Genomic DNA, 14,296 nt, shown 5'->3' on the forward strand with positions numbered 1-14,296 from the left:
GAATCATACAAACCCTTCCTTTGACCGAAAGGTGGCCAGGGGACAGAGAGGAGACGTTCTACCTGCAGGGGTGTCCCCACTCCCAGCCAGCATGCCTCTGTTTCTTCATGTGTTGGTATCATCCAATGACACCCTGCATGGGCACATATGGCCATGTCAACGTAACCCTCTGGTTGTCAACTTGGAGAGGCCAGAGTGGCCAGAGAAGATCCGCTGAGAGCATGCCCTGGCCGGGTCAGGCTTCTGATTCGGGGCGGGGGCGGGGGGGGAGACGTCAGCCTCCGGCATCTAACTCTGGAGCCACGAAGATTTTAAGGCACTGAAGGGTTCCCCCCAGGTGGGATGCGGTCAACCCTGGAAGCGAGGTACGTCAGCAAAGTCTACTCACTATGGACAGAATTCTCTCTACTCTCTACAGTAGGGTGATAAAGCCTGCCAGGACTGGGATGAGCCCATCCAATGAGACAAGCATGGGACAAGGTATTACACAGAAGGGACAGAGCTCACAGCAGACATGCAATAAATGTTCACGCCATTTGTCGTTTTCATGGCGCGTGTGCAACTTTCTGGACTTGGAGGGCAGGAAAGAGTGAGAAAACATCAGAGAAATGATCGTCATAAACTTTGAAAGGTGAAGATGTTCTGTGTTAGCAAAAACAAAAGGGAGAGGGGAGGTGGTGAGCGCACTTTGCCACTTTGAATGATGCTGGTCCCCTGCAAGGAGTCACAGGACAATCAGGTCTTAAGAGCAACTCTGGGATTGGGGAGGCGAGCGAGCGCGTGCGTCGGGAAGAGTGGTCCTAAGGCGCCCTCTGGTGTCCACTTGGTTTAAGCTACAAGGAGGAAACCTAAATTCAGCTCTTAGCGGATTTCCCTTCATCAGGGGACAAAGTAGCTTCTGGGCGGGTGAAATGGGTCCCTCGGCATCATCAATAATATGCTGAGAAAAACCACAAAGCCCTTACAGACATCTTATACGCTAAATGTCACTGCATAAGCGAGGCACACGGGCAGAGGGAGCTGGCGTGGGGAGATGGAGAGAGGGTACGCTTTGGGCGCGATGGGTGTGAGGCAGCAACGGGACGGCCTCCGGCTCACCCGACAGGTGTGCGGCCATCTGGCCGAGTGAAAACTGGAACTTCGTAGACCCGTGCGGTCCATTTTCCCAGTGATCCGTAACCGTTCGTGGAATCAATCAATGGGTCTGGACTCCGTGTACGTGTCTGTGGTATGCACATTCGTCGCCAGGTGCACACTTGCAGCAATGACCAAAAATCCCTGAACTTGAGGTCACACAGTTCCCAGGTCAAGACCTCTCTGCTCAGCCAGTTAGCCACGGTGCCTCTGTTCCAGGCCTGCGGCTCTGTGCAGCCCGTGGACACCAGCAACTGCATCTTCCGGGAGCTTGTCAGAAATGCAGGCTCTCAGACCTGACCCCAGGCCCACGGGGACAAAACCTGTAAGTTAACAAGACACCCCCTTACCCCGAGTGACTCGTGTGGCCATTGAAACCCAAAACACCCGGACGCGGGGCCCACTGGAACAAGGCGGGCCGGCTGTGGCAAGGTTTGAATGAGTTAGCGTTTGTGAAAGTGCAGACAATGCCTAGCACATAATAAGCATTCGTGTCCTGTGAATGAATGACAGCCATAATGATAGCTGACACTTTAACAAGTCTTGGCACTTCTAAATGCTTTCTGTTTATTAAAGCACTGTTCTAAGTGCTTTGTGTTTAGTAATTCACTGAATGAACGAAGGAACGCATGAGGCCTGGGGGCTACCTCAGGGCTGGGGGCGGGACCCTGTTACCTCAATGTTCATAGATGGCCTCTCCAATTTTGATGACACGATTTGGATTGACTTGCTTTGTTCCACTCAACCCCTAACATAAGCTATTCACGAAATGCTTGATCAAGTAACTTGCTGAGTAAGTGATGAGAAATCAAAGCAGATTGGAGTTTCCGATTAGGATTTCACCAGACCTCCATCTGCTTCTTTGGGACTTCTTCATGGTGTCACTGCTGGAGATTTGAACCTCCAGTAAGTGTGTACATGTGTGCACCGGCGACACGGCTGGTCCTTCGCTGAATGCCAGAGATAGAGACCTATCAGATGTGGCCAACCTGCAGACAGACACCTTATTCTATACTAGTGTTTTCCTAGAGCAAGACTAGACCAGCAGGACCCTCTTCTTCCAGCCAGTCACCGTCCGAGGCTGACTTCCTCTTCCCCCAGTTTGATTTCCATCATGTCGCTCCCTCCTCTGCCCCTGAACCATCAGTAGCTCCCACTGTCCATCAACCTGTGGTGTTCAGGCATGGCATCATCTGCTTTTCCAGCCTCGGTGATCCAGCCATATATACAGTTCTTTATAGCGCACCATCATCACGAACAGTCCCACAACCTGCCTCCACCCACCGCCTTTCAGCCTTCACACCTCTGTACAGAGCTGTCTTCAGCCTGGAAGCTTCCCTGTTCACATGTGAAAATCTACACGCTTGAGGCATATCTCAGATGCCACCTTCTCCGTGATGCTTTTCCAGCTGGAGATTTCACCCTCCTCTGAAATGCCAGGCAATGTGTTGGCACCTTTCCTGGTCCACTTACACCCCATCATCGGGGTCCCTGTCTGGGGTTCCTAGGCGGTGCGGTGGAGGTAGACTGCTCTAGATTCAAATCCTGCTGCCCGTCTGCGATCGTGGGCCTGTTACGTCTTCCTCGTGTGTAAAATGGGGATGGAATCACCAGGCTCACAGAGTGGTTCAAAGATTTAAGTGAGACAATGTATTCAGAGTGTGTGGAGCGTTCCAGAAGCTCCATCCCAGCCGAGCTGCTCTAGGCATTTTTGCCTCCCCTACTGCACCCATCACAGTTCATGTTAGATAAGTATCTGTTCGGTTGAATCCATGGACACATGATAATCGGAATTATTTTAGGGATGTGGCAGCAGGCACAGGATAAATCCTATGCTCATTTATTCAAGGAGCCCCGGAGCCCACTACTCTGAGTGCTCACTGATCTTAAGCTGAGACATTTGAAAATCATTCACTGTCAGTGCCGCAAGCGGAGGTCCAAAAGAGGAAACACCTGGCCAGAGAGAGCGTGCGCAGCTCTGTTCCTGGAGGGCTGCGACCTGTGCAGAGCTCCAAAATCAAAATGCACCCGGAGGCCAACTCCCAACACCACTGAACAGTTAGGATAGGCGAAGTCCGCCTCATCTCGGAGAGTCACGTGGCAAGCACGGCCTTGGTCATTCGGTAGCAAAAGCCACAGGACACATGTTTGAAGACATGCCCAGTCTGGATGCCTGGGTGGCTCAGTCAGTTATGTGTTTGCTTTTGGCTCAGGTCGTGATCCTGGAGTGGCAGGATAGAGTCCCACATTGGACTCCCCGCTCAGCGGGGGCTCTGCTTCTCCCTCTGCCTCTGCTCCTTCTCCTGCTCATTCTCTCTCTAATAAATAAAATCTTAACAACAACAAGGGCCCAGTCTTTCCCCAAACAAACTGTATATCCTTAATAAACTCTGTCCTCAGAGCATGCGATAACCCCCGTAGGGTCTCCCTCTCTCCCCTTTCGGCCCAGGCCAAATGTCGCTTCCTCCGCCAAGCCTCCTTGATTTCCCTCTGAGTTCACGGTCCTCCTGGTATAGGATCACCTTTTACATCGTGTGTATGTCCCCTTTCACTCCTGGAAACTTGGGAGGACAGAGTCCATGCCTGATTCTATGCCCAGAAATAAGAACTGTACAATACAGGTCCAGTAAATGCAGCATGGACTCTTGGATGCTTGGATGGGTGAAAAAATTGAATAAAAGTGGGAGAACCTTGAGGTACCGAAGTCACTCTGCCATAGGGAGGTTCAGACAAGTTTCTCCAGGGAGGCAAGTTTTCCTTCTGCCAAGCCGGTACCTATGAAGCGGCAAGATTGGTCCCGGCCCCTTATGAACAAACAAGTTCTCAATCGCTGAGTCACTGTGATCCGAGTGCCGACGTCGTCCAGCGGCCCAGCCAAAACCCACACTGGCGCAGAGCATCCTATGACCAATTTTATTGTATCTCAAGGCACATCTCAACCTTCCGAGCATTGGGGCACGTGTAAAGGCTCGCGGGACGACTGGTAAATAACAAACGTTAAACCTGGGTTTCCAAACCAGCTTTCTCCTAGGCAACCATGAAGTTACCGAAAAAGGACACATACCAGCCACTGTCCCCCTTGTGGTATTTCAGTCTTTGGCATCCTGCTGTCATTCACCCTGAGTGAGCACTGCCGTACAGCCTGGAGGAAAATGTAAACAGCAAACTTCCTATACTCTGATCATTCCCTACTTGGCCCGAGAACATTTTAACCTCACAGGCTCAGCCCGCCCCATAGACAGGACCTCATGGGTCACCTGGGCCCAGGCAGGAAGCCCCTGGACCCCCGCCTGAGCTAGCAGGTGGCACCTCGATCTCCGATGAATCACTGCAGGCTGGAATGGAGGCCAGGGATGGTATCCAGCTGAGGGAGCACCTGAATTGGGTCATCGCTTTGATTCTAGTAGGTTCTTTCAGAAAGATTCTCAGTTGGGTTGACAGGATCTGGACCCCTGGCCTCACGGACTCAGGAATGTGCGCCCGGAGGTCTCTCAGTCATGGACGGAGGCGAAAATCACTCAAGGAGGATAGTGACCAGGGGGAAACATCTGTGCCAGTAGCCACATTTCCATTCACGCAGGGTGCTACTGGATACCTTCTGGCATCAAGGTACTGTGGAGCCAATTTGAGTATAAAATTAGAAAGAAAGAGTGGGAGTCTCGAGGCCAAAATTCCCAGGATGTGGCAAGGCGCAATGAGATCGCACCGGCCTTGACCACGTGATTGGCCAGAGCCTTCGTGTGGGTTGGCCCCTGTGACCGCTGGGGACTTCCCTACCTCCTGGCTTCCTGCAGCTGCCCTTCTCCCTGCCCTGCCCCCTGCGGAGGACCTCTCCCGGCGTCTGTGCTCCAGTCCCAGCTGCCCACGCGTCTGGTGGGCTTGGCCTCCTCCCAGCACGGGTCAAAGCGACCCTTAGAGCTCTGGAGTGGCAGCCAACAGAAGCTGCTCCGTATTTAGACAACTCCGAATTCTCAGACATATCCGTAGGTATCCACCCACCTTCAGCATCCCCTCCTTCAGGGCGGCTCTGCCATCGAGCGTGGTGGTGGCACCCACCTGTACCGAAGCTCGTCAGCTGCTCCAAGCCTGGTGAGAACCCAAATGACCGTGCCCTCCCTCTTCCATGCCAAGGCCTCTAAAAAGGCCACTAGCTGCCACGCTCTCCCAGTCTCGTGCACTCAAACGGCGGTCCCGCTGGCGAAAACAACGCGAAGCTTTGTCTTTAAACTAGAATTTATTGGTATACAAAACTCCATTTCATAGATAAAGTGGCACATCTTTGCAGCTTCTATTGCACCAAGTATGGAAGATTAAAAACACAAAAAAAAGACACATTTGGTTTTGAAAACACTGCAAATAGCCAAGTACAGTACTTTGGTAAATAAAAATAAAATGGTTCAGATGAACACAATCTGTGAAAAGAAACCACTGAGAGTAAATGAACTATGGACATCAGACAATGGTCACATTTCTCCCCGTCGAGCTCCAGAGATAAGGCAAGACTTGCTAAGTCTAAGGATTGTGACCCCATGGAGGTCTTAAGTATCTCCAGACTGAAGCTAGGACAAGTATAGTGCAATTAGAAAAAAGAGATGGTTCCTGAGCCTGCGAAGGCCCGTGTTCCCCACAGACACATTGCGCTCCTTCCCGAGGGGTTCACGCCCTCCGGCACCTCTGCGCCAGCAAGAGGAACACACAGGGCTCGAGTCTAACTCCCGGCTCCTTCCGTCTTCTCACTGAGCTCGGTGGTCCTGGAGCTTGCTGGAAGGGTGGCCGGGGAGGCCGAGGGCCCTCCTGCCGTGGAAAATGAACAATGAGTGGAACATGGCGGACAGCCCCACAACAGTGTTCTTCAAGTTTTGGTCAAGGGACTGCCAGAGGCTCAAACCACAGGCTGAGGTTTCTGACTGAGCTCCAGTGACTGTCCCGGACGGCTGGCCACGGGGGCCTGCTGGCTGCTGATGTGCGCAGGGGCAGGGGCAGCCCTCACGTGCTTCGTCCGGGGATGGCCGCCCACCTGACGACAGGCATAGGAAGTAGCAGCCGTTCTGGAGCGCGGGGCTGCCCTGCTGGAAACCGAGCCACCACCGCGCAGAAGTTCATGCTTTACAGAAACATCCTTCATGACCGCAGCCCCTTCTCTGGTAACTCTGCAAGGACGCTCACCATTTTAACCAAGCTACAAAGCACCCCTAACTAGCAGAGAGAGACTAGTATGCTTAGAAGACATGGCTAAGAGCCTGAGGTCACCAGAAGCATCACCTGGGGCCTGAGCAGAGCGAGGCAACCTGTAGGCCCACCAATTCCCCGGGGGCCAGACTCTGTGACGGGCGGGGGGGGGGGGGGGTCACCACCTCCGCCTCATTCCAGTAACTCATTTGCCCTCTAGTATGTGGCAGCAGATTTCCCTAAACACGTCATCTAGAAGACCTTCGCTTCAGTGTCAGCAGAAAAACACAATCTGCTTTAGAATCAGGAAAACACAGGTCGTAAAAAAGTGCTATTATTCAATCACCTCCGAACAACTGTCAGAAGGCCCCAGAGTTTCAGCCATGCCTGTTCTGAACGCGGAGGTGGGCAGTGACGACTGAAAATGACCAAACGGGAGAACAGCAGCAGACTCTGAATCTAGACGTTTGCTACAGACAGACAGAGCCTTGAGGTAAAAAGGTAAAAAGGTGAAGAGCCACGTGTCTGCCCAAAATGGGAGTCTGCGAGGGCCCCAGGTGTGACCCACGGAGACCAAGCGCTCCACTTTCTTCCATTGACTCAGGGAGACCGTTAGTCAGTGTGGATTAGAAATCCCAGTTTCCGGTAACCGACTGCACATTCGAGCTGACCATTTCTCAGAGGTCAAGTGACAGCATTCTATATAGACCCAGTAAAACCCGGGCAGAGACTGAAGTTTCTCAGAACGAGAGAAACTGCACATTGACGACAGGGACGCACCATGAGGACAGTTCAGCGCTGAAGCCCCTCGATGCCGACCGACTTCACGAGTGAGCGGCTCTCCCCGACGTCGCACGGCCCCCCTCGCCCAGGACCGTGTCATTTCACATCGTAAACCCCAGGGGGAGGAGGCAGGGCGCCACTGATGACCAACTCAAAGGCTCCCGTGACGCCTGCTAGAGCTGCCCTGCAAGGGAGACCCCACTTCACAAGCCCTCAGGATCAAAACAGGTTTGGAAGTGTTTTCAGAGCTTATAAAAGAAAATACAGACAACCACCTCCGCTGATATCGAAGATCTTGCTTTCTGCCACCATCCCTCAACCAGACTCTGCTCCAGAAAGCATATGTGCACACTACTGAAAATTACATGTACACATGCGTTCTCTCTAATACCTCCTGATGGCAACTGTGTTATTTAGAAGGTGTGGTTCTAGGTTGCTTTAATACATCCACCTCTCTAGTACAAAGCTGTTGCCACTAAAATTTTATTTACTTTGACCTTTAAAAAATCTTATTTTAAAATCCATAAAACCTTTATATACAGTTTCTAAGACGAATAAGCAGCTACAGACCACTGCCCCATCCCCTTCTCCTGACCTCACTGAAGACTACTGAGACAACCCCAGGTAACATTAACTTCTAATAGCCAAAATGCAGCCCAGAGGCTAAGCAACACGCGCCTCCTAACGTGGGGTGCACACGAGTCACTGGGCTGGGGATGAGAGTTCCAACAACAGTCAGCCCAGAGCCACACACACTGGGCCTCCACGCTGGCCGCCAATAAAGTAATTTTCAAATGCCTACAAGGCAACTAAGTATACGGATCCCATCTACTTCAACCTTCAGTGAGACTGGGGCAGTAAAGTCTAAACTCACACGCTTAGCGAGAGAGATCACTAAAGTCGAATACATGTACCCCATTCCTAATAACTGACGTTTTAAACGCAGACCAATTTTAACTGGGAAACTAAGAAATGGTAGTAAGAGAAAATTCCCGAAGCCAGATTAGTTTTTAAAACCACTGTTATTTTACCCCAGAAATGCTGAAGTCTATTATCAGAATTTGGTAATTTGTTAACAAGTGTGCCCAATATTATTTAATAACTTTTTAGCAGCTTCTAGTTAAACTTCTAAAACCCAACAGGGCCCAAGGCCACCTTCACTAACCAGGTAAATAAAGCAATTCTATTGCTCCCAACAAGGGGTATCCCTTATGGTTATTTCAGATTCCTAATCCTGCTGAGTTTCCAAAACCACGATCTTGACCTTCCTGAGAGGATCTGGTCTCTTGCCCTCTAGGCCTACCGGATGGACAAGAAAGAGTGTTCGTTCAGGAAAGATCAACCACAGTCAGGAAAGTGTCCAGAGTCAAAAGCCAAGAGAATGATCGATCCGTAAGCACTGGATCTCACTCCTTTGGAAACAGTAAGGCATCAGAGCCCATGAGCAGGGACTGAACACAAGAGCCTCCGAGTCAGGACTCCACAATGTGCAAAGAAAACATGCTCGGCACTTTCAATTCTGCTGACTATTACAAAGCTCTGTACCAGGAAGAAACCCAAATTGCAATGGCCTAAGAGCAGTTCCAAGAAACTACAGGTGCTCCAACCACAAAAAGTCACCAAAGTCAATAAACAAAAAATTAAAACACATCATTAAAACTGAAGAAAGCAAATCATCTGCTGAAAAAAGCAATTCAGTGAATCCAGGCCCAGCCCAGATAATGGTACATCCATTCAGTCAAAAGGTTTTTATTGTTTTCCCTTGTCCTTAGAACGGTTATAATTTTGAAACCTGAGGTGAAGTAACTAATTTACCTTCTGATTCAGCAGAACTTATCTGTCCAAATACGGGGTCCCCAAAAGGCCAAGACTGTCCGTGACTGTCCAGTTCATACGTTCTGGGTTAAAAGCTCACAGTCACCTGTCAGTCTTAGGACTGACCCCTCTCCACCTCCCAAATTCATGTCAGAACTGTGGAGTCATTCCATGGCCTCTGCCCTGTTGGGCTAACCTGAGTCCCTGACAAGTGCTAGAGTGCGGAAGAATTTTTCCAACATCAAAATCCCAGATAGGGCTGGAACAGAAAGAAAGAAATGCAGCATTTGATGGGATTCCGTTTTCACAACATTAAGAAAACTGAGCATTAGGTCAAACTACTTCTCTGAAGGTATCTAAGTCTAGAACAGCGAGGAAGAAAACAGTTAATTATTTAAAAGGTGAACCTGAAAGGCTTTAGTTATTCTTCCAGACCTCTGCCCGCACAAAATCAAGTAACTCCTTAGAGTCTCTGCAGACCAAGACTGGACTCTCTCCATTTCTCCCTTTATAGCCCTGGGTTCTGCTCTCCATACGGTCAGAAGCTCAGGATTACCTCATAAGCAGTAACATGCCACCTTCTCTGTGTCAAGAAACAAGTACCAAAACCTCAACACCACTACCACTTTTCCAGCCAAGTCCGGGCCTAATCAACAACGGGCACGTTTCTGAGAAGGCGCGTGCACAAGCAAACTCAGCACCTGCATCCCACCTGAAACAGCCTCAGAGTGAGGAAGGAGAGAAACGGAGCTGTTGAATTTCCACCCTGACTACAGCCGCAACCCTCGTATCCTATAACTTTGGGAAAAATCCTTCCTGAATTAATTCTGATTAACTTGGACTAGTAGAAAATTAAATCTAAACATGTTCCTGAGTTGAAGACCGTTTACAAACTATCCTGTATGTGAATATCTGCTTGAAAATGAAAGGAAACCAAAGGAAACTTGTCATTCTGAATTTCTAACAATTAATCTAAACTACTTCGTGAACAATTACGGCAAAACTCACCCTAAGTGCTCAGGAAAAATCCCAGGGTCACTGAACTCTGATTTTCAAGGCAAATAAAACCACACCTAAAAGGTTTTTGCCTGAACTAACTATCCAACCCTAGGACTCGATGTTTTAATTGCAGAACAGGAATGGCTTCACTGAACGTTCATCAGACAGAACACACCACTAACGAAAGTCTGAGCCAAACAGAGGCAGCCTGAAAGCAGACTGACTCAGTGTCCGAGCTCGTGTGAGTCTGGGCGCGTGCACGTCACTTTGTGAGAGGTCGGCCTCCCTGGAGAACCTGCTACGCCGCGCTCCTTTCCCTTCCGCTCCTCGCGGCTCCCAGAGGGCCAGAGTCAGATGTTGAGAGCGGCAAAGGTCTTCACCAAGGTGACCTGTGTGTTCGCATCCGCTTCACTTCGGCTGCTGTCCCTGTGGCCGCTCCTGCTCTCCAGGGCCTTGTGACGGTGCCTCTCCTCCTGTCGCTTCTTCTTCTCCAGTCGCTGCTGCTCCCGCCTCTGTCTGTTGGTGACCTGAAAGAGAAGGCCGTGTGAGCTGCCCGTGCGGCGGACTCAGGTGCCACCAGGCCAAGGGGACACATGGGGCGGACAGATCCAAGAGGTCATGGGCTGCTTCTCAGCAAGAACAGAGAAAACCCACCTAATAGACCAGAAGTGATGCCTTTCCCATCACAGCTCTAATTTACACTTAAATTTCTATCTCTTTGCTGAGCTAGCAAAAGAAATAAATTCCATTCTTCTCAAAAGCCAATACACGATGACCTAAGAAACATTAACCCCAGTTCTGCACGAGATAATGCTCAAACATGCCAGAGGACCCCTTTCTCTACATAATTTAATGCCCCAGGTAGCCCTAATAAAACCCTCAGAAGCTTACTGCATTTTTACCACTGCCTGTGGCTTTTGACATTATGCTGCATTTGGGGCTCAGAACTGCTTGGTGAAAAATCTTTAAAATGAATTCCCAATTCCATAAAAGGAACGGTACCATATACTATTTGCAGGAGTCAGGGGCGGGGAGAGAGACAGACAACCCTTCCGGGAAACATCTGACAATTTATCAAAAGGCCTTAAAAAGATTCAAATGTCCATACCCTTTAACCTATCCATTCCTCTTCTGGGACTCTAGCCAAAAAAAAAAAAAAAAAAAAGCAACATACAAAGATTTACACACAAAGTTTTTCAGTGCAGATGACGGCATTTATTGTATAACACAGGTTAACCTGGCAGCACCTGGACGCACAGTAACACTGGGCGGGGAGAGAGGCTGTATGTGTGTACACAGAGCAGCACGGCCGGGCCCACCTCTATACGTCACTGCATGCAGCAAACTGGACAAGCAAGGTTCTCATTCTACTTCTCGATGCTCCCTTATGCATTCCCATTTTTTCTGCAATAACTACTTTCAAAGCACCAGAAAACAATGACGCACTAAGATGAGCTCCCAGTTCCCACCACTGTCACTGAGTCACCGCCGCCCACCACTGGCCCTTGCAAGCCCATTTTTCATACCTTTGGGAGCTGGTTTTTATTTGCTTTGTTTTCTTCACTGGGGCTGGCTCGCTCTTTGTTGTTGTCAGTTCTGCCTTCATTTAAGCCCTGATTTCCAAAGAGCCTGGTGCCACTGCCGCCCTCCTCCCATAAAGGGCCACACGGCTTCAGACTTTGGCCGCTGGACTCAAGGTTCTCCTCTGCATCTTCCAAAGAAAGGTATTTTATTAAAATTGAGAACCTAAGACAGTTATACAACCTAACAATGCATAACTCCAAAGAGAGCATGTTTCCTTGAAGCAAAATTCTAACATCAAGTCAATACAGTGGGGATCACAGTGGGGAATGACTGGTACTATTTGGAAGATAAATTTAAAAAGAACCTGCTGACCAGCCTAATCATCAGCTTCCCACCTGCAGAGTGTCTTATTAAACCACTTTTTAACACGTATTTTTAGGAGGAAATCTTTCATTTGCACCCAAAACCCAGAAAGGAAACGGACTCCAAATCCGTACTGCCTAATACAGCAGCCACCAGCCATAGGTAGCCATTTAAATTAAAAATGATTAAAGTTTCCCCTGGGGATAAAAATATATGTTTATAAAAAATAAAAAATTAATTAAAAAAATGATTAAAGTTCAATGAAATTGAAACTTCAGTTCCTTACTCTCACTCAGCCATACATGTCAACTACACACTATACCGGATGGTGCTGTTTTAACGTCACAAAGACCAAGTTACTCGCAGCTTTCTGAGAAAGCACAGCAAATATATAAAGAAGAAAATACCCAAACACATAGAAAATGGTCATGCTGGGAGTAGAACCTGGCACATATCCAGCAATATGTACCAAAATCATTCTGAATAACTTGTGAGGACACTAAGACTATGTCTTTTTTTTTTTTTTCCATCTACGAAGTCACAGAATTAAACCCAGTTCAAGTAAAACAAAATTCTAATTTATCACCAGCTGATGGATACTAGTTATCTATATATTTCCATTAGAAAACTCAGTTATTTCTCTCTCTAGTCTATTTCAGTTCTCTCTAGTCTATTTCAGTTATCATTTTGTTATTATAATGGATTCCTCTTTCAAAAAGAAAAAGTCCTCCCTGAACTCTCCATCCCTCCAAGACCAGCTTAAGTGGCCTTTCCATGCGCCCCCTGGTTCTCTATACCTCCACTGGTACGTATTATTATGCTGGTTTCCCTGTCTCCCCTCTGCCCCCTCCCCTCAACTCCAGATTATCTTCTCCCTGAGGCAGGGCCAGGGCCTTGTAAAACACACCCACATGCAGAAAGTGATAAATGGCAGTATAACCACTACCTGTGCCTTGATAAAAATTAAACATTTGAAAAGTCACCAACACAACCACTTTGAAAGCATATAAATATCAATCATGGACTCACTATTTCTTTTCCCCTGGTTCATCTGAAGCATGGCAATTATTGCAGATTCAATGTTATAATTTTCGGCTTCCAGGTTCTGGACTATCAAATTAAAATCCTATCCAAGAAACAAAGGAACACGTCAAGGCTGGGTAGACTCTTCTACCTACCTCCACGTCAACAACCTGATACATGAGAAGAGCTAACAGTGAGAATCAGGGCATGCCTTCAAGACCCTTCCATTTAGGAAACGCCTTAATTTTCAATAAGGCTGGTAACTTGAAATAACTATTTAATATAAATGAGTTCCTTTATATAAAACTGCACTTTTACTAGTGTAAACGCCAGTCAGAAAAAGAAAAACAAAAAACCCACACACCTCCTTAGGGTTCTGAGCAATACGGGGTAAAATCTAGCAAACAAGAGACAAGTGAATAAGCAGTTCTCCTTAGGTCATCTCACTCGATCTGATGAGCCACAAACATCATGAACCTTGCTCGGCCCACCAGGTGTGGGCGTCCTACACTGGGGCTACAAAACTGGCAGGACAACTCGGCCCAGCAATGCTTGTCCATGCACCATTATTACTACAGGACAGAAGTACTCACTGAACATCCAGTCGCATTGCAGACCTTCTGGACAGCATCTTCTACTTCATCTCTCAGCTCATCCTCAAAATCAACACCCTTCGTCTTGGCCTTTTCCCTTTTATTTGACTCATCTTGATGAAGCATCTGAAACTAAAGGAAATATAAAGAGTAATAATCACGGAACATGCAAATAAGGCTCAGAATCTTCCACATAGGAAGACACTTTTTTTTTTTTTTTTTTTTTTAGGAAGACACTTTAATCTCAAAATCATTCTAGTATTTATTGAGGAGGAGAAGATTCCAGGAGCAATCTTCAGGGAATAGCAATGCTAGGCTAAATTTCATCCCGACAAGGATACTCCAGACCATAAAAGAAGTGTTAAAAAGAAAGGCCCAAGATACAGGATAAGTTGCTCAGGGAGAATGGCATTAGAGCTCCTACATCATTTCTAGACACCAACATTCTGACAATGACCGCTGACTTGAACAGCACACATTGCCTCAGCTGATCTCCAGAGCTAGGAGCTTAGTCACAGAAGCTCAACTGATAAGCTTCTGCAGCAGGACAAGTTGTCCTGAAGAAACATTCATACATCCCTCACCTGGGTCCCAAGGCCCTATCTGATCATCAGCAAGCTCTGGTGTGCTGAAGTTCCTGTCCCAGCTGGACAGTCACAGGTGAGCGTGACTGCTCTAACCTCATCTGACCTCACCTAACCACAGGCTTACCACCACGTGCAAGGGAACCTGGCAATCCAAATCCTAAAAACAGAAAGAGCAGTTCGATTGGTATCCACGAGGCCTTTCCAACCTAAGGTTATTGCACAGTAGCTAAAAATTGTCCCTCTGTGGTGCTCAATCACCTTCTCTCTTCACTTCTGCTAACACCCCCAGGGAGATGGGAAATAGAC

At 48.3% G+C, this 14,296-nt stretch overlaps 1 protein-coding gene across 3 annotated transcripts in view; it reads right to left on the bottom strand.

Annotated features, from left to right (window-relative positions):
* Positions 1-5,349: 5,349 nt before the first annotated feature.
* OTUD3 (OTU deubiquitinase 3) overlaps positions 5,350-14,296 on the bottom strand; it is a 31,175-nt gene continuing 22,228 nt past the window's right edge. For 2 of the 3 annotated variants that reach the window (XM_032302105.1, XM_032302103.1), the window contains 4 exons: positions 13,404-13,535; positions 12,817-12,913; positions 11,427-11,611; positions 5,350-10,427 (listed from right to left, as the gene is read on the bottom strand). In XM_032302105.1, the coding sequence (XP_032157996.1) occupies positions 10,251-10,427; positions 11,427-11,611; positions 12,817-12,913; positions 13,404-13,535 (591 nt within the window). In that variant the 3' untranslated portion in view covers positions 5,350-10,250. The remainder of the gene's footprint in view (positions 10,428-11,426; positions 11,612-12,816; positions 12,914-13,403; positions 13,536-14,296) is intronic. The other variant, XM_032302104.1, reaches the window with a different exon arrangement.

This window comes from Mustela erminea, chromosome 10 (genome assembly GCF_009829155.1).
Source record: "Mustela erminea isolate mMusErm1 chromosome 10, mMusErm1.Pri, whole genome shotgun sequence".
In the NCBI taxonomy this organism is placed as follows: Eukaryota; Metazoa; Chordata; class Mammalia; order Carnivora; family Mustelidae; genus Mustela; species Mustela erminea.